The 27,816-nt window shown below is 41.9% G+C and overlaps 2 protein-coding genes across 2 annotated transcripts; one reads left to right on the top strand and one right to left on the bottom strand.

The window, feature by feature from the left end:
• Positions 1–2,724: 2,724 nt before the first annotated feature.
• On the top strand, positions 2,725–6,469 carry SLC25A6 (solute carrier family 25 member 6). The gene is made up of 4 exons (XM_054653967.2): positions 2,725–2,916; positions 4,097–4,583; positions 5,269–5,409; positions 5,823–6,469. Exons 1-4 carry the CDS (start codon positions 2,806–2,808, stop codon positions 5,978–5,980), a joined length of 897 nt encoding a protein of 298 aa, XP_054509942.1. The 5' UTR covers positions 2,725–2,805; the 3' UTR covers positions 5,981–6,469.
• Positions 6,470–6,605: 136 nt separating this feature from the next.
• On the bottom strand, positions 6,606–24,756 carry LOC129134239 (granulocyte-macrophage colony-stimulating factor receptor subunit alpha-like). Its single transcript, XM_054653946.2, has 12 exons — positions 24,633–24,756; positions 20,097–20,214; positions 19,789–19,925; positions 18,701–18,821; positions 17,271–17,400; positions 17,011–17,186; positions 15,941–16,080; positions 14,222–14,254; positions 13,217–13,346; positions 12,529–12,622; positions 11,805–11,886; positions 6,606–9,140 (listed from the first exon to the last, which is right to left on the bottom strand). Exons 1-12 carry the CDS (start codon positions 24,654–24,656, stop codon positions 9,078–9,080), a joined length of 1,248 nt encoding a protein of 415 aa, XP_054509921.2. The 5' UTR covers positions 24,657–24,756; the 3' UTR covers positions 6,606–9,077.
• Positions 24,757–27,816: the final 3,060 nt, after the last annotated feature.

Here is a 27,816-nt window from a genome sequence, read left to right as displayed (position 1 = left end):
TTTGAGATTAAATGTGAGGGCACCAAGTTTGTTTCAAGAACATCATCCTATACCTTTTTAGCCCTACTTAATTTGTGAGCACCTATAAAAGTGGATAGCAGAATATGAGATAAAGAGGAAAAAAAGGTGAAGAAACAGAAGAAAAAGCATGGTGATGGAGAAAAAAGGATTTCCCCCAGTCATATGCAGGTGAGCTCCCAAGCTGAACAGAACATGACAACTACAGACTGAAAAAGTTCCCCATTACAAGTTCTGTGCCTTTTACCTTCATTTTTTGCACTGATGATACTCTAAAGTCTTAGAATATGAAGTTCTTTTTGAATCAATAGAAAATTTTATGGTGAACAAAATCTCAGTCTCGCAGACAAGGTATTGTGCTAAGAGAGTATTAACATTCAGTTTTGAGCTTCTTTTAAAGGAAAAATTACCACACTCTGTGTGCCTCCCTGAATGAATGTACCACAGCATTTCATAAATTACATTCAGAATATGGCCTTCTAACACCCTATGTGCATAAACCCCTGTGACCACAGGAGTCACTTCAGTCTGTATTATGCTTCAGGAGAGCACACAGTTTATTTTTGATCTTCTGGTGTGCAAAAAAAAAGTATAGTGACATATCTTGTACTAGAGCAGAAACAAAGGCTGTGCCTAGCACCTTTTCTTCTCACAACATGCCCTCTTGAGAGACATGCTCATTTTGAAATCCTGCTAAGTACATACATGTGTAAGCAGTGGTTACTGGCACCTCAGCTACTACAGCTTTGTGGTTCACAATGATCTGTTTAAAAAAAAGGTTTGGCCTTGTTGACTTTGGTTGGAAACACCCACAAAAAGTGAAAGCAGGTGATGTGAACTAGTTAGAACACTGCAATCCAGTTAGAACAATTTCAATGCTTTTAGAAAGAATAGGTATCATTTCAGACAGAAGTTTGACAGGTTCAAAATATCAATTTCAGCAGACAGTAAAATAAGAAAAGTTACTGATGGAAACCAGGCCTGTCTTGGTAGGGCCTGAGTCCCTGCCATGAGTGCTTGCTGTGACAGCTTGCAGGGGAGGTTTTCACAGCATCTAACTTCAAGTGCCCATACAAGAAGCTGGAATTACCCTGTCCTTTTGTCCCTCTGTTGTCCCACAGGAAACTGCAGCTAAGTCCATTGTCTTGGATCAGTTCAGTGACATACAGAAAAGTCCAGTGATGTGACCCTTGGCACTGGCAGTGCTAAGAAGGAGGTGTGAACAGAACCTGGGAAGAAGGATATGTCATGGATCAGCATTACCCAGAGGGTGGTGAGCATGGAGCAAAACTGACAGTGCCTGGACAGTGCCTGAAATCTGCTCCCCTCCACCTGACAGCTGCTGCTGGCCCACAGGGACCCCATGCAGTAAGCTGTGTCTCCCTCCTAGACTGGCTTCCAGCAGTTGCTGCAGAAAGAGCCTCCCAGTTCACTTGCTTGTGCTGCTCATTGACTCTGCCTGGGCCCACAGACCCATACCCCAAAGTCAGTGCTCCAGCAGCTCACACTCAACAGAATCAGAATCACAGAATCAGTTATGTAGGAACAGAAATCTCAGATCATCAGGTACAAGCTCTGACCCAAAACCAGGTCAGCAGATCATGGCACCAAGTCCAATCTTGTGGCACCACCAATGCCACATCTACTCTTTCCTTAGATACACCAAGGGGCTTTGACTACACCACTTCCCTGGACGGTCCATTCCAATGTCTCACCACTCCTGTGAAAAAAATCCTCCTAACATTCAACCTAACCCTCCCCTGGCACAGCTCAATATTGTTTCCTCTTCTCCTGTTGCTGGTTGCCTGGGAGAAGAGGCCAACTCTCACCTGGCTACGGCCTGCTTTTGGGTGGTTCTAGAGAGCAATAAGGTCACCCCTGAGCCTCCTTTTCTCGTGGCTAACCAGCCTCAGCTCCCTCAGTCGCTTCTCACAGGACTTGTGCTTCAGACCCTTCACCAGCACTATTGCCCTTATCTGGATCCGCTCCACCACCTCACTGTCTTTCCTGGATTAAAGGGCTCAGAATTGGGCACAGTACTCGAGGAGTGGCTACACCAGTGCTGAGTGCCGGGGCAGGATTACTGCCCTGCTCCTCTTAGCCAGGATGCCACTGGCTTTCTGGCCTCCTGGGCACACGCTCATTTTCCGATGCTGTCACCAGCACCCCCGTCCCTTTTACGCGGGGCAGTTTTCCAGCCAGTCTGCCACGGGGTTGTTGTCACTCAAGTGCATTTGACATTTGCTCTTGTAGAACCTCATACAAGTAGCGCCCATCGGTCCAGCCCGTCCAGACCCCTCTGCAGAGCCTGCGTGCGGGGCGATACGGGGGCTGTGCAGGCTGGGGCGGGCGCTACTGGTAGCGGCACAAAGCGATCGCGGAGAGAGCTTGGGAAGGCGACCGTGTGCGGACAATTGTGTGGGCAGCGGCGGACCCGCAGGCTGCCCCGCGGGGGCCGGGCCGGAGCGGTGGCGGTGCCGGGCCAGTGGTGGGGCCGGGCCGGTGGCGGGGCCGGTGGCGGAGCCGGGGCGGTGGCGGTAGCGGGCCAGGCCGGCCCGGGTGACGCGGCGCTGCGACACTGGCGCCGCAGCGGGGCGGAGGGCGAGGGGAGGGGCGGGGGCGGGGCCCTTCCCCCGAAAGCCCCGCCCCCCGCAGCGGGCTGGCCAATGGGGCGGGGGGGCGTGGCCGGCAGGGCCCGGCATTAAGCCCTTGCGCGGGGGCGCTCCCGCCCTTTCGGCTTGAGCGGCACCAGCGTTTCCCTCCCGGCGGCTCCGGCGCGGCGCGAACATGGCGGACCAGGCCATCTCCTTCCTCAAGGACTTTCTGGCGGGCGGCGTCGCCGCCGCCATCAGCAAGACGGCGGTGGCACCCATCGAGCGGGTCAAGCTCTTGCTCCAGGTCAGCGGCGTCGGCGAGAACGGGGGGCGTGGGCAGCGCCCCTCTCTGCCCCCGCGGGTGCCGGGCCGGGCGAGGACAGAGGGACGGGCGTGGGCGTGGGCGTGGGCGGGGGCCGGGGCCGCGGCCTGCGGGGACAAAGGGCGCGAGCGAGGCGGCGGCAGCTGGCGGGAAGGTCACGTGAGCGGCGGCGGGGAAGCCGAAGCCGGTTCCGCCATGCGGGGCGGGGAGGGGAAGGAGGGCCGGGCCGGGCCGAGCGGGGCGGCCGCCGCTGGTGTCACTTCCTGCCGCCCCCGCTCCCGGCGCCGAGGGCACGGCAGGGAGGGGAGGGCGGCCGCTCTCCGCCGCCATCTTGGTGGCCTTCACGTGATGCGCGCCCGGGCCGCGATTGGGCCGCGGGCGGGGCGGAGCCGGGGCGCGGCCGGCGCGCGCGGCCCGGCGTGACCCGGTGGCGCCCAAGGTGACTCGAGTGACCTTCGCGCCGGCCCCGGCCGTGGGACTGGCCGCTCCTCACTCGCCTCCAGCCCCTGTCCCTGTGGCTGGCACCTCTGTCTCCTAACGCGCCTCTTCCTGGCGATTCCCACCACAGGCCTGTCTTTGTCAGTAAAGGCTCTCACCTCTACGTATGCCCGATGTATTTGTCTTATGCTTGCCCTTGTACCTCACAGAATCAGTTTGGTAAAGACCTCAGGGAGATCATGGAGCCCAACCTAATGCCACGTAGTCTAATTTAAAGTAGACTGTAGCACTAAGTGCCACGTCCAGTCTTAAACACCTCTAGGAATGGCTGCTTCACCAGTCCCTAGGCAGTCCATTCCAAAGTCTAATCACTTTTTTTCTGAAGAAATTCCTCCCCTAGTTCCCCCTAAACCTTCCTTGGCACAGCTTGAGTCTGTGTTCTGTTGTCCTGTCACTAATTGCCTGGGAGAAGAGGCTGGCCCCCACCTTGCTGCAGTCTCCTTTCAAGAAGTTATATAGGAATTGCTAGCAGTTTTATATTCTTGTTTTGTAAAGTCCTGATTTCTGAGAAAGCTTGGAAGCAATTTTAAGTCTTTTTGTTTAAAATAACAACAATGGCCACTCAGAACTAACAACTTTTGTTTTATAGTGGAAGCAGGTTTAAGCCTAGCTGCAGCATAGACCTGTCGAGGCAAGTGATCAATATTTGCGATTTTATTTGCAGGTGCAACATGCGAGTAAACAGATTGCTGCTGATAAGCAGTACAAGGGTATCATCGATTGTGTAGTGCGTATTCCAAAGGAACAAGGAGTGCTGTCCTTCTGGCGAGGAAACCTGGCAAATGTCATCAGATACTTCCCAACTCAAGCTCTTAATTTTGCCTTCAAGGATAAGTATAAGCAGGTGTTTTTGGGAGGTGTAGACAAGCACACTCAGTTCTGGAGGTATTTTGCTGGTAACCTGGCATCTGGTGGTGCAGCTGGAGCCACTTCCCTCTGCTTTGTCTACCCCTTGGATTTTGCAAGAACCCGTCTGGCTGCTGATGTTGGAAAAGCTGGTGCAGACAGAGAATTCTCTGGTCTCGGGGACTGTCTAGTCAAAATCACCAAGTCTGATGGTGTGCGTGGCTTGTACCAAGGGTTCAATGTCTCTGTCCAAGGCATCATCATCTATAGAGCTGCCTACTTTGGGATCTATGATACAGCAAAAGGTAATATTTCAGAGGGAACCTGAAAAGCCTGTTTTTAGAATTGTATTGTCTGTTTTGGATATGTGAAGGGGCATATTAGTGCTACATTTGTGACACTGCTGTATACAAGGGAAAACCATTGTTAAAGGCAGCAGCGTTACCTGCAAGTACTGGTTTTGTACTTCAGGCAGTTGCTCCTAAGGCCAGGAGAGTATGTTGGTGACCAGACACAATTAGAATAATTTCTTTTTTGTTTGGTGCATACTGAAGTAACACTGGACTGGTCCAAGTGTGTTTAGCAGAATGGGATTGAGCAGTGGTTTTGCAAAGTAATTTTCAAGCTTGACATTTGGGGAAATAAACCATTGATGCTAGTTTGTAATGTAAAAATATCCACAGGGACAGCAACTTACTTTAGTGATGTTTCTTTAATAAAAGCAGAGTGAATAGTCAAGTCTTCTCATGCCAGTCTAAAAAGAATGCTTGTGCTTAAATTGTAACCTACTGTGATTATTGAGAAAAAAGTCTTGCAAGTACAGCTTCACTATATTTAAAGTTTGTGAGGTGTTATGCTGCAATTTTATTTAGAGTATGGGTCTTCAGTGTTTCATACTAGTTCATCTAGTAAAATAGCTGTCATGCAGGAAGTGAACCAGAGGAGGATGTGCAAGGTGAAAAGCCAATTGCTGTTTTTGTTTTACTGCAGGCATGCTCCCAGATCCCAGGAATACTCACATTGTTATCAGCTGGATGATTGCCCAGACAGTGACTGCTGTGGCTGGCGTGGTCTCCTACCCTTTTGATACAGTGCGGCGTAGGATGATGATGCAGTCAGGACGCAAAGGAGGTAGGCTGCAGATCCACAGAGCTGTGAATGCTGTGTGAAACAGCATTAACAAGATGGAGTTGTTTTTTTACTAGTAGCTATCCTCAGAGTTGCAGTTCACTGTTCCATAAATCTGGTTTATTATATTGTACTCCAATGAGGAAATGCAGTAAGGCTCAACCTTAGATTATCAGGATTTATGCTGAGGATTTTTCATTATGGAACATGAAATTTAAAAAAATGGACTGCCTGTTTGAATTGCTAGATTAAATAAAGATATTAAAAAGGGGGCAAAATATTTTTAGTAAGTATTGTGTTACAGTTTTAAATTGTGGTTTGGGACATCACAAAGCAGTTAAGTGAAACGGGGCAGTTGTTAAAATTACCTGAGATGAAATAGGAATTAAGAATAACTCTTTGCTCTTTTCCTGCAGCTGATATCATGTACTCTGGAACAATTGACTGCTGGCGGAAGATTGCAAGGGATGAAGGAGGAAAGGCCTTCTTCAAGGGTGCATGGTCTAATGTTCTCAGAGGCATGGGGGGTGCTTTCGTGCTTGTGCTGTATGATGAATTCAAGAAAGTAATTTAAACAGCCTAAATAGAATTGGGAATCAAGTTGAGCAGATCATGTAGAATAACTACCATTATGGACCATTGACCTTCAAGAAATTCCTGTGAGTCTTATTTATCGGAGCCAGATTATACTTGTAGATGGGGCTAGAAACTGACATAAGAGGGCTGATCCACTTCTCTGTAACATGCATGAAAACACTGAATCTGGCAATTCAGTGTGACAGTTTTTCTTTACAGCAGTAAGGAATGAGTCGCGTTGGTTCTGGGTCCAAAGTTGTTAGGTCCAATTTAGGCAGAAAAACTATCATTTGCCTGTGGATCAGTCTTCAGTTTCAAGTCCTATCTTATAGGACCATAAAATTGTATTTGAAAGCATTTGCTAACAAATCATGTTTTTTTCCACTTGTACTGAAGCACTATGTACCATTTTGCACAGCTGAACATCTAGCAACTTTGTTCTTAAATTGGGGCATTCTGCTGTAAAACAATAAACATACTTACTCGGTCTGTGTTGAAATTATTACATAAAAGCCTTTGAAAAGCCTCTTGTATTTCAAAACTTGTTTCAGATAATGGGTCCTCTGATACCTTTACATAAATAAGCTTTTTAAAAAAATTATTAAATGCAAGATCTTTAGAGAGGAGGGGTGGGCAAGCATGGGTTATACTAATAGAAACCACTCCCATTCTTTGTGCCTGATAGTGTATGATGGGCTGCTGCAAGTGGCTTTTTGCATGATTCTTAGAAATTGATTTACAACTTCTATTACTTAAATTATGGGGTTGGGGGTTGTAGTGCTAGGAAAACCCAAAGTACCAAGGACTGTTGAAAAGTAATGCTCTTGCCCTTGGTAAAACAGCCTAAAATAAATATTTTTTTTGTCAAATCAGTATGGAAAGCATCATGGCATTCATGCAAAAACCCAGGAACCCAGTAAATGCCTTCAACTTCTGAGTGACCTATGTATTGTATTGTTGCTGCGGGTTGGACATATTGATAGTGCCATTCAGGCACTGTTTGGCCTCATCTGCAGCAGTGGTCAGTAGCTCTGTGGAAGGTTGAATTTAATCTGAAATGAGTTGCAGCCTAATAGGTGAAGTCAAGGGTTGTGGGGGAAGGAATGTGTGTGCTTCTATGTAGCTGTAAAATAATAGCTCAAAGGAGGTCAGCCTTCAGTATTAACTGACTGATGTTTAGGGATGGTCAGAAGACCAGATTGAGTAATTTCTCATAACTGCTCTTTGAGATAATGTAATACCTATGTGCTGTTCTTCATATGTATATAATCTTTTGTACTTTGTAATCTGCAAAGACATCCTAGAGGGACCAGTAGAGGAAACCAAGGTGTTAATCTTCACGTTTTAAGAGCTCTCCCTATATCTTGAGAAAAAGTGTCACTGTATGACTCATTGAAGGCTGACATGAGCTGTCTTGAGTTCTTCTGTGTGCCTTCTGAGATTGCTATTCAAGATGAAGTATTTAAATTACCTGCTTGGCTTTGGCTGGTTATTACCTTCCTCCTGAGTGTACTTTTTCCTTTCACTGTTGCACAAGCACTGCTTTCAACATCTGTATGTGAATGTAAGGACATTACACAGCTACTTTGTACACAGGCTACTGGCAAACTTCATGTACCTACTGCAAGTGGTTCTTACATCCTGTGTGGCAGTAGCAGCTCCCTCATGCAGGCAGGTCATTTGGTGTTAACCCTACCAGTCAGTTCTCTGGGGGAGCAGGGGAAGACATTTTGTCTATAAAAAGCATTAATCAGGTTTCTTTCTGTATCAGTGCCTTGCAAGGGTAGAGATGATGATGGGATACCTCCCTGTGAGAGAGTCCAAGCTTTGTGAGAGAAGCCAAATGTGGTTACTTCAGCAGCCCCTGACAGGGACAGGACTTTCACACCCAATCTCTCCTTCAGAACAAGGTTTAACCAAAAGAAATAGGAAAAGATACAAAACCTCCCAAATTTGCTCTAAACCAGGACACGAACTGCAATTTCCCTATGCTGTACATTGAATATGAACTAATTTGTGGTGTTCAGGTTTGTTTTTATTTTTAATATATGGCTTCCCTTAGTCATGCAGCAGCAATTTCCAGTGTGTGATGCAGTTTAGGGATGTAAGAGGCAAACAATAAATGAGTCTTTTAAAAAAAACATTTGTTCTCTGTCTTATTGAAACACTGAAATTCATTCATTTTGAATAGTATAAACAGGAAAACATCCAGCATTTGTAAAAGAAAATACTGGCATCTAAAGCCTATATTATTTTTAAAAGGCATTGGAAGTAGCATTTGCACCCTTTGAAGGGAGAAACTAAAATGTGTTTGTGAGGAATTTTTACATTTAAGATCTAGCTATTTAAATATTAAATTTTATTTCATTTCTTAACAACTGTTGGATTTTTTTGAAGGCTTTCAATGCTATTTGTGTTACTGAAGTACATACTAAAACTGCACAGGATCACAGTGTTGCAGAGGTCTATTTACAGTTGCAATACTGAGCTCATGAAATGGCTGACTGAGACCAGTATAAGTAATTATATTTGACAAGTATAATTTTATTTTCTGTTCTTGCATAAACTTAATTGCACATATTGGTATAGCTTGGTGGTGCTGATTGGAAGACCAAAGAGCAAATTTTGCCACATTCTAAATAGCTGGTTTGTGCTTTAGAAAATAACTGGGCATATAAAAATTACAGTATAATTGCTGTGGCATTATACAGCAAGGCTGTCAGCCTACAGGAAATCATTATAATGAGAGGCAAGAAGCTTCATAGCAATGACAACAAAAAGTAACAGCTTCATTCTGGTTAAGAGGGCTTGTCTCACATTGTGAAGAACCTCTTAGCAAGGTTCAAGCACTTCAAAGTAGGTGCTTGCAGAAAAGCTTCGTTGCCAGGCATTGTGGGTTTGAACAAAAGGAAAAGAACAAATTTCACTGATTTTTCTCCCTTTTTTTTTTATCTGCTCCATTTAAGTGGATTTTAAGGAGGCAAACAGTTCTATAGGTGATTATATTCTTTTATAGATTGGTTTGAAGTACTTGTCAGCAGGATCCGTAATTTTCTTTCATGTTGGGGAATCAGGTGTGTTTTTGGAAAGGCGGATCATTCCTCAATTGTAGTTATTTTCTCAGGGTGACTTTTCGTTGGTAGATTTACATATTCTGTCTAAAGGGAAAGAAAATTCTGTATCATGCAGTAGGCTACAAGTTGGTATCATTCTGAACATTAGTTTCAGCAGTACCAAAGGCATCCCATCTTGGTCTTATAATACTTAATAAATGATTTCAAGGCAGGAGAAAACAGTTTTAAGGACAGTTAAGGAATGTTTCAATATATCTGAGCAGTACTTGCTGTCAGCAGGAGGAAGAACAGAAGCTGGTTTAGACACTGGACAGCCTTGGCTGAGAAAATAGAAGGAATTTATTCAAAATTTTCCATATGTAGGCATTTGCTTGGCATCCAGGTAAAATATGTTGGTTGCTATCACACATTTTTACATTGGCTAACCTAGAGTTCTAGGAGAGTACCTACTGCTAGGTAAGATTGTAGTACTCATAGAGCACTTGGAGTTTAAAGTTTTGAGGGAAGATAAATAATTTTAAAAAAATGGGAGGGATAGTACTGATGGGGAAAACAGGTTGAAAAAGCAAGCTTGCTGTTGTACTGAGGGTATGTTGTGGAACATCAAACCAGGGTGTTCTGGAAACTTCTTTTCTAGGAAAGCTGAAGAATGGGTAAAGCACTGCAGGGCTTTGTGGTCATGGTGTTTTGGGCTACTTTACTGTTCTCCAAGGAAAATGCACAAAGAGTGTATCTTGCAAGTTCTTGGAATATATTTAACTCCAAGCAAGAGGCGATAAAACTCGGTAATGGTGAGGAAAGCATATGGGGAGAGTGACTAGAAAGTCATTGGTCTGTAGTAAGATGAGTAAAATAGAATGGATTAGAGGAGTGCAAGTTGTGTGATGCACTAAATTATTTGGTTGGTAGGATCTTAAAGCAAATAAAATTGGCAGTTCTTTAACGTGACTGTTTTAAGGATGCAGTGCAGAGAGTTAGGTTTTTTTAATCATGAGCTTTTCCAGCTATCTCAGAAAAAGTATTGTGTAATAGGAGAAAAGAATTAGAAAATGTGAAAGGTCATTGAGTAAACAGAGGGAAAAGGAGGAAATGCAAACTTTAAATAGGTGTGATTAGCAAAGGATATTGCAGGTTTCAAAACAGCTCAAAAACCCATTAGCACTAAATGTCAGGGAGAGTGTTGGGTATTCAGTGGAGGAGAGCTTTTGAAAATGTACTTTTTGTACTGTGTTATTTTAATAACTTTGAAGAATTACAACATTCAATCAGTGTTAAAGGTACTGAGTTTGGAGAGAAGAGGTAAAATAAAATTAGATTTTAAGAGTAGATCAAACTGTTTAAACATGTCAAAATCATATGAATTATCTTCACAGCAGTGGTTGGCAAGTGTTAGGTAATGTGAGGGCTTCATTTAACTCTGGCAGCTGCTGCTGCATTGCTCCCTGCATGGATGTGCCTGAGCCACAGTTTGCAGACCTCATCCACAAAGGCCTCTGGGTTGTAGTGGAGTGATTTGAGTGTGTTTGGTAGTGTCTGTGCACAGGAATTTGAAAGCCACTCAAGTTCAGGAAAGGCAAGCAATCACTATTCAATTTTCAATTTTACAAATACAGCTTGTTACTTTCCTAACTATATTATTTAATGTGATGGACTGTGGACTGCTGCTGCTCTGTAGCCAGCTCTGGCTGCCTGGTAGGAAGTGAGAAACCGGGTATTTATGACTTAAGGTGCATGAAGAAACCTATCTAAGTCACAGTCCTACCTACTTTCTGTGAAAGCCAAAGGTGGTAGGACTAAGCACAAATTAAACAGGACAGCAAGCTGGTATATAGTTACCAAAACTGGAGAGTTTTAGTAGTCAGAGATTTGGGGATTCTTTGTAAACAATTGAAGGAAAATATATGTGTCACTTTTGGAATCCTCATTGGAATGCATGGTGTTGCTCACTGAATTTTAGGCAATTAATGACTAACCTGATTTACTGACTTCAAGAATGTCTTTGCTTTAGCCAAGCATGAATGGTTTGAAGCCTGGTTGTCGTCATGTGTGTAGAAAGAGAGAAGAGTTACTTGCTGTTGACAGTGTGCAAGTGTGTAAGATACTGTAAACAGGAAAGGAATAAGGGTAAAAAGTAATGGATTTTAGGTGCATTAAACCAAGCTATTAAAAAGGCTTTTTAAAAGTAAGGTTAAATAAACACACAGAATAGGCTGCACAGGGATGCTACAGTGTACTGGTCAAATACAATTTGTACAAAACACTGAAATTGCAAATCCTGTGTTGAAGCAAGAGGAAGTTTAACTGTTAAGCCTTTCCAGCCTTGTTGATTTACACTAAGTGTGACGGGATTTTTACATGGGTATAGGTCAGGCTTATGAAATACATATTCACATTATATTATGACCATTGGTGGTTGAAAATGCTAATAGAAAATGCATCCTCACTTTGGGTCTTTTTAAAGTATGAACAGCAACCTTGCAAAGCTGGTACACACAGAAATTACAGTAAATTTACACTCAGTAAAAGTGTAAATTCTGGTCTTAAAATATGTCTGCAAATATCTTCAGGACAATCTTTTGTTTCAGTGTTGGCATAGAGCATTTCAGGTTTCAAAGCAGAATAGCTTGCATGACAGGAATTAATTTTGGACCGAATGTTAACATTTATTTTTATAAGTCAGTTCTTCTAGTCTTTGGCCTGTTGTGGTTTGTAGTTAACAAATTTGACTGAATTGAGAAGAAATCATACCTGGATATCTTCATCAGTTAATGCACTGAATTTGTCTCTTGGTTGTGGTATGGGAGGAAATAGGTTCTTCAAACTGCAGTACCTTTGGGTAGAAAATGGGATTGTGGAGAAATTGAAAATACTGCTAATATAATTCACACAAACATTTTGTGGTGTAACTTAAGGACATTTTTTACTTTCAAGATTGAGTATCTATTGCTCTACAAATTAAATGAGAAATAAAATATTTTCAGTGGGGTAACTGGTGGGTAGCTATTATTACACTTAACATTTGGGTGATTAAACTTTATTTTGTGATTAAAATCACAGTAAATAAGTTATTAATAAATTACTTTGAATAAATCAAGTGACATAACTTTCACCCCTGAGTGAGAAGTTTTCTCACAATAAGAATATGTTAATTTGGATTCCCTTTTGTCTGGTACTGTATATAGCCAATGGCTTCAAAGCCACCTGGATGTTAAATGCTTAAAAATAGGGAAAAAAAAGCTTTTCTAGGATCTGGTAGAATCAATCACTTAATAACTTCAACATCCTTTCCCCCTTTTCCACTTAGTGATTTTGCATGCCAAAGGGCCATTCACAGCAATCCTGGTGGTAATAGTTCATGACATTGATAATCAGATTATTTTAATTTGCAGGTAGGAAAGTAGGAGGTTGTAGGAATGTGTTTCATATAGATAATACTTTGTCATTAGTGTTTACAGAAAAAAAGTTGATTTACCTTTTGAGAAGACAATACAGGAGAAGTGTAATTGAGATTGTTCCAAGTGCAATCAGAAATAAAATCACAAAAATAAAGTAATCTTTCCCTTGACCTGATACAGGCAAGAGAGAGAAATATTTTAGCATGGTAAAAAGCTGCCTTTGTGACTGTACGATATAAGGAATGAGAATTTCATTACATTTTTTTAATGTTCTGAAGGATTCAACTTGACTTCTTTATAGAATTTCGTCCAAAAATGCAGAGGGATTTAATACATTTTAAACCTTTTCAGATATTTTAAATTAGAGATTTTTTTTTTTTTTTAGTTCTGGAAAAAGAGAATAAACTGACTTACAGAACAATTAATAGAGCAAAATTAGTGAAGAGAAAGATGCAGAAGGAAGAGGATGATATTCATATAAAAACTTAAGAGAACAGAGAGGCAGCCTCATCACAGCAGACCAAAGACAAGAGTGGGTCTGTCTCTGTTTCTGTGGCCTTGGCATCTGAGTAACTGCTGCCTTCACAATGCCAGCTAATCAAAGGCTCTGCTGCCAGACTATTGGAGCTACTCCTCCTATTAATAAAATCCATCCAGTTCCTTCCATGTAATTGGGTAAAAATTAAGATTTTATTAATTTATGTGACTATAAGGAAGAAAAGGAAGCAAACAAGGTAATACTGAAAAAAAAATTTATGGTCTTACCAAACTCAATGGGTTCACTCCATTCCCCCCAGTTTGAGCTTACAAGACAGTTTTTCCCACGTGCTCTGATTTTCAGAGTGTATCTTTTTTTCTCATTGTAATTTTGGAATTCATATCTATCATTCCTTACCTAAAAGGAAAGTGATTAGACTCTGCATTTCACCTCATAGTCAAATATTAACAAAGTTTGTGGGTAAATTTTCTGGTACAATTTCTAAAAAAAGATTTGTATGATTATTTTTTTTTAGGTATGCACTATCTTGCCTGCAAAACTATCTCATTTTTGAAGGTTAAAATTTTTGTAAGTTTATTTTGTCTTTGATTTCTTTTATTATGGTTTATGGACACTTTTTTTTTTTTGTGTCCTTGTTTGTGGACTGTAAAGAAATCTGAAAGACACAAAGCTGAAATTGGAGAAGCGCCCTGTAAACTGCCCTTGCAATCTTAATGGGGTTTAAAATGTATGGATGGTGTCGCTCATTGCTAAAAAGATTTAATGTTCTTGAGACAATACATTAACAGATAAGTTATATTTGGCCTCATGATGCTTTATACAAAGTCTGGAATCTGTCAAGCCCTTCCAAGGCTTAGAAGACCCCACTCATTTTTTGAGGGAAGACTGACAGTATTTATTAAATTCCCCAGGTTTTGAAGATTGTTGTGCTCCCTTTGCCTAGCTGTCCTGAGCTATCAGTGGTATTACTCCAATGAGAAAGAGTGTTTCAGGTTTTTAGTAAGCAAAATGTCACATCTGTCAGGAACAAAATCTATTTGTGCAATAGATGGAATGTATGAAGTTTTGTGAAATGCATGGGAAATTTTGCCTACCCCATCCAAAGTGGATATATTCAGTTTACATTTAAAGATATCACAGGAACATATTTTTCTGAATTCTCATTGCTACATTGATACAAAACCTGTAGTTCTATAAGTGTATTTTCTGTAATGGTATTTATATGCCTAAGGAGGCAAAAGCACAAATTCATATGTAACAAGAATACTTACACGAGGAAGATTTTTCTCTTCTGTGGGCTCATCCTGCAAAACAAAGACAAATCTTAATTTTTATTATTTTTTATCAATCAAATATTTCTCTAGACTGTTCTCATTTTCTTGCTTTTGAAGATCATAAGTTATTTTGAACTGAAAAATCAATCAGATATAATTCTCCAGTAATCTCCCAGGATAACAGCATTTTATTCAGTTTTGTTTTCCTACGCTTCCTTTTAGGAAAGGAAGGAAATATTAATTATTTATCAGTAGGTGTGAGAAGATGTATTTACCACTAAGGGTATTTTTATACACACTATGCATTCTCATCCATATCCAAATTACGCAAGCAATCACATCATCCTACAAACACAGCAGATCTGGAAGCTGTGATTTCACAATAGTTTGTGAAAACTGACGTGAATAGTGAATTTACCCTCCTTCCTGTCAAAGTCTCTGTTAGACTTATCCATGCTCAGAGGCTTTCTGTGAAGAGCTGCTTACACATCCTATGCAATCAAAACTTAATTAACTGGAATCAAACATTGACCTGGATCAAAGAACCTGAACATTTTGAAGAAAGGGATAGGTTCAAAAATGAGTGAACAAATTCAACAGCAGTAACTTTTAGCAATGACTTCAGAAAGCATCAAAAAGCTGAGGTCCTGGAAACATCTATCACATGTAATATCAGGATAGCCAGCATTATGGAAAAGTCAGAAAGGTATAACTGGAAGGGATGTCTCATTACAGAAAACACACCCACAGTGTGTCTTTGACTGTAAAGAAGCCTAGCATTTCCCCATCACTCACTGTCAGCTGAGTGCTTTCAGCTTAGGAGGTGAGGGAAGTCATCAGCCTGTGCTGGGAATGAGCAGGGTGCAAATGAGTTGCCTAAACCTTAGTTGTGTAGGGCTGCTTTAGCTGTCTTACCTGTGTTGGTCTCTCCTGGAGGGTGTGAGTTCTAGCTGCCATCTCCATGTCAGTACTGCTGGGACCTTCAGCACCTCGAGGGCTGTGAGGCACCTACTGCTCCACAGCAGGGAGCCCTGGTGGGCAGTGACCCCCAGGAGATATTCATGCTCTTCTGCAGACACCTGCATTAAGGTGTCTCAGCCTAGGAGATGAATTTCCTACTCAAATGTAGAAATCTACACTGAACCCCACCCATTCTGATTGTGGCACAGGAAACAGGAGTTAACGTGTATTTCTTTCAAATAAATGTTTTGACTATATTGTTATATTGTGATCTATATCTTTATGTAAAACTTCATAAACATTTCACACAAGATCTTACTGTCAAATTATGCCAACCAGCTGGAAAGCAGCATTGCTGCAATTGCTCCTTGTACCAATAGGTACCAAGGTAGATACTATTAATGCGTGAAAGATACAAAATCCAGATAATCCAAACAGCCTGCAAGCTGTTGATCTTGTTTTTAATAAACAAATGAGATTTAAGGATGTATTGCTTTATTGTAGTTGTGGATTTATGTTTAACCCTTAGCTGATCTTTCCTGTAATGGTCTTGTGGCTGAGCAGTTGCTACCATGGTAAGCCTCTGAGCTGCAGAAGTTGATGACAGCTAGGATATGAGACCAGGAAAACTGTAGCAGGAGGACACTACAGCTTATGAGAGACAAATTGACAAATAAAGAAGTCAGAAATGTACATATTATAGATATGCATGAGCATAGGTACGGTACCAAACACAAACCAAGAAATTGTTTTTACCTTATTTTGTATGCTAATTTCATACTGAAAACACTTTGTGTTTTCCACATGACTTGTAAGGGGTGGATGCCACGTAATTATGCAACTCATAGGATCTCTGGTACAATGGGCAGTGACATTTAATGGAGCAGTGAGTATTTCTGGGGGAAAAATGGAATAATTAATATAGGCATGGTCAGTAAACAGTCACAACTCCTGCCTTCACAGCAAAATGCATGTGAAGGTGGGGCAGCTGATGTACAACTGTGGGCTGCTGGTGCTAACTGAAGTTATCTGGTAAATAGCAGTAAAATACCTACACAAAACTTGAGAATATATCACTGCAGTTTTTGGACAACTGAAGTAAATGAAGTTCGTGTAAAGAAAAGGTATGAAAGATTTTGTGTAATTCACTAGTGCAATCAGCAGAGTGCCATTTTCTTCTACATCTGTTTTCCAACCTCACATTGACAATGCAAGTTTCCATAGGAAAAAGGAAGGAAGTTTTTGTGTTTGTGGTATTATTCATGATGCATTCAAGACATCTGAATTGGAGTGCCTATAATATAGTTGACTCAGTGTGACCTGATTTCTCTTGGGGCTTAAATACCTAATTCACAGAGGTACCCACATATTTAACTAACGCCATCCTAATTTGGAAGCTGAACCTCACTCTGGTTTTAGGACATGTAGCTCTTGTGGCTCTCAGAGAGGTGTGAAGTTAAGGGATGGAAAAATAAGCCCTTAGGAAAGGTGGCCTTGAAAATCTGACCATTGAAAATCAACCCATCAGAGCTCCCTGCTGTGAAGCAGTAGGTGCCTCTCAGCCCTTGAGGTGCTGAAGGTACCAGCATTACTTGGAATCCATGACTATGTCCACACCTCTTGTCTCAGCAGTTTTCTTCAGGCTGCCTCTGCTTGTTTTAGTCAAGTTTTGGAGCTGTATTCTGTCAGCTGTTGGAAGCTAAGTCTGCCCTGCAGTGCAGGATCCTGCAACAGCTACAGACTTTGTTTTAATATGCTTTTCAAGAAAAATTCCCCACTTCCTTATTTTATAAAACAGTAATAAAGCAAAATGCTCAATTACTTACCAATTTTATACAGGTCAATGTACTCATCATAGAACTGGATCAGAGAGTCTTTGCTAGACCCATTCACCAGGAAGTAAGCTTTTTCAATCCCTATGCTCACGTTTTGGAAGATGCATCCCACATTTCTGCAATTTTCATCTTTAATGTAAAGCTCACATTCCATCTCCTCTTCATCTCTGCATACAGCAAAATATTTTAGTTAAACATGTGGTGTGTTGAATGAGAATTCAGACTTTCCTGTCTCAAGCAGACCTACTTACTTTGACTTTTGCCAGTAGAGAAAATACTGTGTGTCTGCTGGAGCATCCCTTCCTGCCTGCCAAGTGCAGTTCATGAGGAAGATGTTATAAATCACACAGGAGAAGTTTTCAATGGCTGAGCCCTTCATGCCTGCAAACACAGGAATATCCATGGTGAGGAAAAATCATGTGACTCCTCCAAGCTGGAGGATCATGGCACACACTTAGCTGTGTTAGACACCTGCAAGCCCAGCTAGGTATTGCTTAGGTTAGGAATGACAACTGAGAGAAAACTCTACTCTCACTCCACTTAACTGCCTCTGAACTGTGAAACTTGTCAGTGAAGCCTTCCACATGTAAAGGAAGGCACATTGCCTTTTAATACCATCCATGCTGCTACAAAGATAAGTATTTCTTCTTTTGCAATTAACATCCAGGAAACTACTCCTGATGTGTTTACACAGAAGATTTAAAAAGCTGAGACTTTTAAAGTGAGGTTGGACTTTTTCCTGCTCTCCAATCTAGCAGGCTCATCCTTAGATCTTTCCACCTTCATGTGGGTGACAGTGACATGTTCTTTTGCTTTTCTGGAGCACATTGAAACAGGAACCTCGTTGGTTTTGGAGGTTCCTCATGGCTGGGCTGTGCAGGCATGCTCAGCCTCTTCCTCTCTTCTTCAACCACTTTTCTGCTTCTTACTGTGCTATGTCCTAAATTCAGTGAAAGCCTGCAGGCTTCCTGTGCTACTGACTCCATCCCTCTCCAGTGCCCAATAAAGAGGGCAACCTTATGGGAGAACAGGGGAATCCTCTGAGGAAGCTGCACACTTGGAAGGTAGCACCAGCAGGGGAGACACACTGAAGTTTTGGGTGTTCTGGCTTATATTTTGAGAGTCACCATGAATGTTTCCGCTGACAAATCTACAGGAAGAGAAGAGCAGCGAGCATTTTCCGTGCTCAGACATGAGAAAGCTGCTGATCCATCACCTCTGTCCTGTCTGAAATACCCCAGTTACACACAACTGCTGCACCCCTGGTGGCCAGGGAATTTTAATGGAGAACTCTGAGCTGAGAAGGAAGGGAAAAATGGGTCACAACAAACTCATCAACAGCCCAGTAGAAAGGCATTCAATAAATAAGTACTAACATCTTAATTTGTAACAGCCAGAAGTGTTATTTGACTCCACCCTTAAACCACTGTAATTTATTAGCATTTTGGAGCCTTAGTATAAAAGAGAATAACGCACTTATGGATACATTTGTTGTAATACATCTCTTGCAGAATGATGGAGACATTTATTACAGAGCAAATAATTTTAACAGATCTGGGGAAAAAAGCTTTTAATAGAAAATAGAGCAGTTGCCTACTATGTAAGTAACTGTTTTCTAAGGCAGCGTTTACCTTTAAAAGATTGCAAATGCATAAAACCTTAGCCAGATCATATACATTACCTCCAGGGAGAAAGCTGCATTGTTTTGAGATGTTTGTGTTTGGCACTTCAATGACAAAGGTTAGCCCTTTGTGCATAGGCATGTGTAGTTCCACTGGAAAGCTGCATAGTGGACTATCCACCTGTAAAGAGAACATGGTATTTTATTTCTCTGCTTTTCCTCTTCTGATGTTAGATGAGGCTGGCTATGGAAGTGCAACTCAGGACTGCAATTGCATGTATATGCATGTTTTTGGTTCAAAAATTATCTCTCTCCTTTAGCACTCAGGGGTGATATAGAATGGAACTGAGGGATCAAAGACATAACTACACAAAAAGCTTTGCAGCTCAGGAGTTGGATACTACACTAGTGTGCAACCATTTTAGGAAACTAATAGTAGCCCAGGGGGATAACAGAAGATGGCTAATACATAGGGGAGCCACAAAGGAATTTAATCGAAGGATTAAGCAAAACAAAAGTCCTCATCTGACCTGCTCAGGGGTTAAAAACTGTCTGTGCTGTTATACATATAATCCTCAAAAAAGATGTGATGTATTTTGTACTGTGTATTTCTAAGGCACCTACTTTGCTAGGCTAAATAAGCCATCTTTATCTCCGTTGAGCTTCCTATTTTCCTCTTTTGATAATGTGGGTTTATAACACAGCCTGTGCTACAGGCATGATCCTGTTTACTGGGAAACAAGTGAAAAATTTAGGATTACCATAATCCATGGCAGTGTTTCTGGGATTTTTTTTTTTTTGTGGGGGGTCTCTTGCTATGTCTCTTTAAAGTCTCTAGAGGTCTCAATCTCACAGCCCCTTTTTTTCAGCAGCTGCATCCCTGCTCATGATTCAACATAGCTGCAGTTCAGGCTATCACTTTCTTTTTACTTTGGTGTCAGAATTTCAATTCTTTAGTATGCATTGGGTGCTCATCTCACAGTAAATGCACCCTGCCATTGCTGATGGCTTTCCACAGCCCCTAAGAGATCAAGCTGTAGACTGCAAACAGCCACATGTCAGATGTTATCTGTGACATTCATTTTTTTTCAGAGTAAATGAAATTGATAAAAGGTACAATTATTTCTCTCAATGAATAGCAAGTTTACCTCTGTGTCTATATATTCCATGCCTCTGTCCATGATGATACATTTGTACTTGGAGAAATTCCTGCTGCTCTCCCAGGACAGTCCCATTTTTCTCCAGTCCACATTCACATTTGTAATAGGTGATTCCTGTGTGTCTGCTGAAAGTGTTGCAGCATAAGTTCAGTAAGGATATGCTATTGTTTTTGTTGAATACAGAGGATGGTATCTGTCAGGTTTAAGATAACAATTGCCAGTTTCATTGCAAGTATCTCTGATAAAGGAAGAGTTAAACCTTGTTTCTCAGATTATATCTGCAAAAACGTACTTACACTCCATACACTGGATGTCAGCATGCAAGGGATGAAATAGCATCATATACCACAAAATCATACAAATGAGTCCAGGAGTATCAAACATATTTCCTTCTCTGGAAAGAGATAATGAAACCTTCAGAAAGAAAAAGGAGAATATTAAAAAAAAATAAAGGAAAATCATATTGAAGTGTACTTTGGTTTTGCAAAACTTAATTTTTAAAAATATCCTTTAGAAAAGCCAAGCAGAGGAGGTGCTTCAGGCACATCTTCTTTGAACTAACTGAATAGCCATGATACTGCCTATAACAAAGTAGTTTGAGATAAAGAGGCCATGGACTCTCATGATGATAAATACACTCACTGTATTCAGTGCAGAGACCATGACTGACAATTACTTTTTTCTACATATCTATCCTAACTGTACCATCAGAAAGTCAGGTTTTCTTGCTTTCTGATCCTGTGAGATCACAATGCTGTGCTGTTTATTAGCAGCTAGAATGGTGTTGATAACACACCAGCGTTTTGGCTGCTGCTGAGCAGTGCTGGCACAGCACCAGGGTTGTCTCTCCAACCCCATCCCACCAACTCTGCAGAGTCCAGTGGGACAGGGGTGAGCCAGAGGCTGGGAGGGAACATGGCCAGGACAGCTGACCCCAGCTTAGAGGGATATCCCATATCATATGGCATCATGTTCAGCAATAAAACCTGGGAGGAAGGAGGATTGAGATGGGATGAGGCATTTCTTGTGCAGACATTTGACTTCTAAAGCAACTGCCATGTGTACTGCAGCTCCTATTCCCAGGGAATGACTGGATATTGTCTGCTGAGGGGAAGTAGAGAATAAGGAAGAGGGGGGGAGTGAGAGAGCAGCTTGGTGAGCAGCTGGTGGCCAACCAAGGTCAGGGCACCACAGTATTTATTCCTGTCACAAATGGGTCTCCACTTTTCAAACTACATAACTCCCACTGGTCTTAGAGGTTTCCATCCATATAGAATAGTCTGCTTCAAATTTTATCTTGCTTCAGTGTCAGAAACCAAGGAGTCAGATGTTCCAGATCACTGTAGGCAATTTAAATTTCTAAGGAAGTGTGAGCATCTGCAAAGGGTGACTCTACATCCGTTCATGTGGTATGGAGGACTGAGCAAAGTTAGTCAAACACTGGCGTCAGCTCTTGTCAAACATTTCTCATCTTATGTACAATTTCCCTTTTCTCCAAGGAGGTTAAAACTCTTTGGAAAAGATTTCTCTATTCCCAGCTTTTTTTTTTTTTCTACATGAAGAAGCAACTCTGGTTAAATTTTCATTTGCTTTAGCACTGCCTAGCAGTGCAACTTTGTAGCAGCAATTTTCTTGATTACAGATAGTATTAAGAATAATTTTAAAACTGAATTAAATTCTTACAAACTCAAGAAAAAGAGAAATGTGGTAATATTTGTTACTAATCAGCCCTTCTATATTAATTTTTATGGTCATCTCAGGATGCTGATTTCAAACTGACTCCACTTGTGGTGAAAGCAAAAACCCACCCTGATGTTCCAAGTCATTCTGTAATCTTGAATATTTTGAGAAGGCGTGTCACATTTCCTTGAAATTGGCTTGATGTGACATTTCCATCACGTCCCCAGGATTGAAGCTGGGCCTTGGGGTTGCAACAGAGACAGACTCTTCACTGTAACCTGCTTATCTCTTGCAGCATCCATATTTGTAAATCATCATGCTACAGTTAGGATGTGGCCAAGGCTGCTGGGAAGCGATACTGAAGAATCTCAAGTACAGGCAGTATGGAGGACTGGCCATTGAATTCTCTGTGAGATAGTGTCTCAACAGTTATTTCCACTTTCCCACACTCCCAGGGACCACCCCAGCAATGCACATGAGAACCTTGAGACCTGTTGTCCTTCCAGTTAGCCTCTTAATCATATTGTCTCTGTTTTGGCCCTTCTGTTCAGTCACTCAACACTTTCCCCTTCCTTTCCTCATGTTCCTTTTCTAGGCATTTGTTTTCCTTTTCTTTGGCAACTGTCTGCTCTCCTTTCCTTTATTTTATTTGTTTCATTTTTCTTGAGGTCTCCCTCTCTGCTCTGATTACTCCTGTTCTTTCAAAATCTCCCTCAGGTTTCCTACACATGAGTGCAGCCCCATCTTGCAGGTACCCTTCATGCTTTCTCATGGAAATGCTCATCTGGGACACTGCCATAGGAATCATCCACAGCCCTGTCTGCTTAGAGGAGTGTTTGCTGCCATCATTGTCTCCACACTCTGGACATTTCATTGGACATGCAGTGGGAATAGCAGGGCCTGTAAGCATTCCCTTTCCTCATAAGAAATGATCACCCCGGCTGAATGCCCCAACACATAGCCAGGTGCTCTGTTTTTTCTCTGCTTGGAGGCAGGATGGGCAATGTAGGAGCTGTGGTGAGCCCTGAACCATTCAGCTGAGCAATCCAGACCTTCTGTACAGTGTCCAAACAAGTGGCTCCAATCATATTTTTAGGAATTTCCAATCGTATTTTTAGGAATTTTCTGCCTCCAGGACCTCCATTCTCTCCCAGACTGGTCTTCTTCAGACAGGTGTGGTAAAGCTCTCTCTGGTCTGAAGTCACCTTAGTACTGAAGGTGCCAGAAAGAACACTCATGTCAAAATGATTGTGAGTGTTATTTGGAGGATTAGACCAGAAGAACCATACATATTCTGCTGTCAGCAATATTTCCTCATATTTCATCAAAATAGATTTTATTGGGATGAAAATGCTCAAACTGGATGATTTTTTCTGCCTTTCTTCTTTCCTCTTTCTCCCCTGGCCAGCCTCAGAAGTGTGTGTCTATCCTGCCACACAGGGGAGAGCCCCGAGGGTACTCAAGCACCTGTTTTCCAGACACCTCAACTCTTAGCTCACTCCCTAGCTCTCTCCAGGGCAGTTTGTAATAAGCCCAGTCTATCCACCTTATCAATGTGTCAGAAGTGAAATACTGTCAGGTAACCTGTAGTGGTTTCTACAGAAAGCAGGCACTAAATATTGACTTAAGCACTCTCAATTCTTACCCTCTCAGTCCATTGTCTTTGCTCTTAGGCTGTGAGTACAGGATGGCACCAGAAAATGTCACCTGAGACCAGTGACTTACTTGCTTCAGTGTCTCTGGGAAAATTACACCTGCCCATGACACTCTTCCAGAAATGAAACTTTGTATTTTACTCATAGGGTAATGTGAGGATAAATGGATATTTATACATTGCCAAGATATGGAAAATATCATACACTGGCTAAACCTTCCTGGAAGCATTGAAATAGGAATAGAAGTCTTACAATGCATACCAAGCAATATTATTATCAAATTGCTGCCTAAATGCAACTATTCCAGTTTTTAGATCAGTATTCTGATTCCTGTAGATGCTACAAAACTGGGAGAAGTGGGTGCTACGCGACTATCTTTGCGTCAGAGGGACCTGGAGAAGCTGGAGAAATGGGATGACAAGAATCTTTTGGAATTCAGCAAAGGAAGGTGCTGAGTCCTCTGCTTGGGGAGGAATATCCCCTGGCCCCAGCAGAGGCTGAGATCCACCTGGAAAGCGTTTTGCAAAGAGCACAGGCTGACCATGGGCCAATGGTGTGCCCTTGCAGAACAGAAGATCAAAGGCACCCTGGGCTGTACGAGGCAGAGTGCTGCCAGCAGCTCAAGGGAGGTGTTCCTGCAGTGCCCTGTCTTGTTCTGGGACCCCCAGGAGAAGATATGGAGCTGCAGGAGGGAGTCCAGCAAAAGAGCTCTGGACACATTAGAAGAGGCTGAGAAATCTGGGTTGTTCATCCCAGAGAGATGAAGACTCACAAGATGATATCCATGTGTACAAATACCCAGCTGTGGAGAATGAGGAAGAGCCAGGCTCTGCTCAGTGGTGACAACTGACTGGACAAGAAGCAATGGGCAAAAACTGAAATCATGGAAATTCCATTTAAACACAAGAAAACACCCTTTAACTGTGAGGTAGTCAACTGCTTGAACAGGTTTTCCAGGAAAGCTTTGAAGTCCCCAATGTTGGAGTTACTGGCTGGACAAAGCCCTGAGCAACCTGCTGTAGCTGACCCTGCTCTAAGCAGGGTTTGGGATAGGACAATTTCCAGAAGTGCCTTCCAGCCTCATCCATCCCATGATTTTGTGATCTACCTTTTTCTCCCCCCAAGAAATAGAAATCTACCTATTTCTAGTTAATTTATAGAAAGGGTACAGAAAATAGCATTTCTTTCACTTATTGAAAAATAGATGTCAGATAAAAAATGTCAAATAGTGCAATATATATCACAGACATTTCATAGTCTTCCTTGGATCTTACAGAAATCTTTACAAATTTTGTATTTACACATTTATACTTTTAATCAAATTGGTAAAAGAATCCTCAAAATATTCTATAGAATTCCTTAAACTCAAAGGACACTGATCCATATTTTGTACATATGCAAATATGACTGTACATAACAATCCCTGGAAAATATTTGTATCCTGCAAAAAATCTTCTGTGGCATAAAAAAATCAACACAGAACATAGAGAGACATACCTCCTCTTGAAAAACTCTCTTCATTTATCTTGTTTGATTTTGGTTCGCAGCAGCAAGGACACTTTAACGTGTAGTTGTAGTCACATACAGGAATCTGTAAATGTTTTGCTCTGCCAGTTTGCTTTGTTTTACTGCATGACAGTATTAAGTAACAAATGCTGCAAGTTAGAAAGCTGGTCACTTTATCATTTCCCTTACTGCTTTTGAGCTTCCTTAAGTTTCCTGATTGGCAGATGATAACAATTTCACACGAAGAGATCATGCAACTAACTCTTCCTTCCTCTTATATCTGATGATCTAAGCATTAATAGTCACAATATGCAAACACATTACCAAAAATACATAAATACTCAGCAGGGTCACAGTAGATCAACATGCTCATAGAAGTACCACCTCTGTATATGAACAGATTTTCATAAATAATTTGTTCTGGGGATAAGAGCAGTTGTGTGTCACTGGTCCATGTTTAAAGTGACTGCCTGCCTATGCTGGTAATGGCCCCTGCAGAAGCCCGGGTTCTCCTTTGAGGAAGATCAGTCCTTAGCAGGTATATACAAACAGCCAAGTATACCAAAAAGTATCAAGACACTCAAGAGATGGCATGGGGGTCTTGTTAAGTAGAGCCTAAACAAACTTCTCATGTCTTGCATATTTGCAGGCAAAGAAATGCCAAGGAAAATACCAGACTCAAATTTCTGAACTTTCTCAGTGATGACTATGGGTTGCTTTTGTTTAGTTCATCTTAGGCTACAATATCATGTTAGGTGAAAAGGTGCCTGACTGCAGAATTTAAAAGAAAATGTCCAAAGCATTTACCGAATAGCATAATGCTACATTTGCAAAAATCTTTGCAGTCATGTAAGTATGAGAGGCATAATCCATTTTATTTGCTTTAACTTTCAACAACTTCAGATGTGGCTCTGACTGTTAGTCACTTCCCCATTTGTTTTACATGACATCTGACATGCAGTTATGTAATCTGCATGTAATGGATTTTTTTTTTATTTTCCTGCTGTTCTTGGATGCTTTTAGCAAACATTTAACATTTAAGGAGTTCATTTAACCCCTGCCTTCCACTCCCAACACAGGCACAATAGCAGGAAGGTGAAGAATTCCCTAGGCTTCTAAGGTGTGAGGGAGGATACTTAGTAGTTTGTCTGCTAAAGGAAGAACTATATTTAACCCTGGTATCATTGAACCAAAATTGTAGGGTGGGTTTGTTTGTTTGTTTGTTTTGCTAGTGTACACCCCCAGATCCACCAATAGCAAACTACAGACTTCAAATTTTAAACTTCTTTGCCTTTCAGTTCACTCTGCTCAGTTTTGCCCACCTTTACCAAGCGGTTCCCACTAGAAGGACATGTTAATATTATTTTCCTTTTCAAATCCTTGGGTGAAAACACTTAGGTAAGTGGAATGAGTAACAGTTTATATGGAATAATAATCCCAATATTTCCGGGTGGGACGTGCCTGGGCTCGTCTGACCCTTGCTGCTGGCCAAAGGCGGCAGCTGTGGTGTTTCACCTCAGAGACACCTTTGGTCGGCTGGATGCTGCAGCTGGGCACTCAGAACAAATCCAGGCATAGTAGAAACTCAAGTTTACCTCTGGTGGAAAAGGTTCAGGTGACGGTGAAGAGAAACAGGAGAGGATTCTATCGCGGAGTTTTAATGCAGAGTTTTATTCCAGGATGACAGACCTCTGAATCTTGTAACAGCTCCCAACAGAATCCAGACCGCATGGTCCCGTCTCCTTTTAAGCCCGGGGACAGGGGGAGGGGAAAGGAGAGCTTGGCACACCTGAGGGGTTGGGACAGGTGAAACAGGAAATGGCATCACACTGCAACAAGTTTAGTCACAGCATGTGTGAGGCAGGGCACAGCTGCAGAATTTTGTCTCTGGAACCACATACTGGCATTGGCTCAGTCCTTATCAGCTTTTTCAGTACTTTGGGGACAGGACATGCATGTTTCAAATCTTCTACTCACTAAAGGATTTAATTTACTTATTTTATGCAGCCTAAAAGAAGCACATCCAGTACATGTGTAGTCCCAGTTCAATGTGATCTGAAATTGTCTATTCATCAACTATGCTCTACTGGGTACCACCACTCTCCTCAGTGGCCACTTCAAACTTGAATAACTTTTCTGAAGCATCATCCTTCCATGTCACACATATTTGTGATGCAAGGTGTGTGTCTGTGTGCCTGATTAATTTTGGAGAGGGGATTTGCATGCTGTTGTGTCTGGTGAGGTTTTAGGGTGACGTGAAGATGGTATTACAGTATCACCTGGCCAGTACCTTCAGGCTGCCCAAACAGTGGCTGAACAGTTTTATCTGATCCATTTGTAAGCTGTATGAGGAGTGGCCCACCATCCCTGGAAGTGTTCAAGAAATGACTGGATGTGGCACTGAGTTGCATGGCTTTGTTGAAAAGGTGGTGGTGTTAGGTCAAGAGTTGGACTCAATGATCTTGGAGGGCTTTTTCAACCTTGATCATTCTGTGATTCAAGGATTTTGCATTGTAGCCTAGACTACTTCATCAGGGTTCTATCTGTAACACCTTTCCTGAATCAGTTGAATATGTTATCCAGCTCCAGGAGAAAAAAGAAAACAAATGAGATGTTTGTTTAGGCTCTACTTGACAAGACCCCCATGCCATCTCTTGAGTGTCTTGATACTTTTGATACACTTTACTATTCCCTTCCGCAGGCTGAGCCACTGAATGGGTGTTCATAGATCATGGCTAGGTTTGGTGGACTGGAGCCAAACTATGCCTCACTCTGGCAATTTTTCCCAAGAGGAGAGTTGCTGTGCAAAGTTATATAAACCAGTGCAGTCTGTTACAGCCCCACCACCCTTTTAGCAAGTTACTGTGATAATTTCCACTCTGACCACTGCTGCATACTGGGAAAAATACATAAATGGTTTGCAAGTGTGACCATCATGAATTCAGCCTCTTTTGGAAATTTGTTTTGTTGTTCTGACCTGCTGCAAAAAGCTTCCCAGGTGAGTCTTTGACCAGCATGTAATCATTAACTGTGTCAAAGGCAATAGGTGTGCCAAGAGCTGTTTGTGTTCAGCCACGGTATAAGCTGGAGAAAGTACAGCGTTGCTCCCCAGCACTGAAACATGTCCAGGAACAACTGTTCCCAGCATTAGTTCAGCCAGGATTTACAAATAATG

The sequence above is a fragment of the Agelaius phoeniceus genome, chromosome 2 (assembly GCF_051311805.1).
Source record: "Agelaius phoeniceus isolate bAgePho1 chromosome 2, bAgePho1.hap1, whole genome shotgun sequence".
In the NCBI taxonomy this organism is placed as follows: domain Eukaryota; kingdom Metazoa; phylum Chordata; class Aves; order Passeriformes; family Icteridae; genus Agelaius; species Agelaius phoeniceus.
This window is presented reverse-complemented; position numbering and strand designations above follow the sequence as displayed.

Coding starts and splice junctions, on each gene's coding strand:
- SLC25A6 (XM_054653967.2), top strand. CDS start 2,806: ATGGCGGACCAGGCCATCTCCTTCCTCAAGGACTTTCTGGCGGGCGGC. Junction 4,584..5,268: donor GATCTATGATACAGCAAAAG/GTAATATTTCAG, acceptor GTTTTACTGCAG/GCATGCTCCCAGATCCCAGG. Junction 5,410..5,822: donor GCAGTCAGGACGCAAAGGAG/GTAGGCTGCAGA, acceptor CTTTTCCTGCAG/CTGATATCATGTACTCTGGA.
- LOC129134239 (XM_054653946.2), bottom strand. CDS start 24,656: ATGAAGAGAGTTTTTCAAGAGGAG. Junction 16,081..17,010: donor CATTGACCTGTATAAAATTG/GTAAGTAATTGA, acceptor TTTTTCCCCCAG/AAATACTCACTGCTCCATTA. Junction 9,141..11,804: donor TAACTGATGAAGATATCCAG/GTATGATTTCTT, acceptor CTTTCCCTTTAG/ACAGAATATGTAAATCTACC.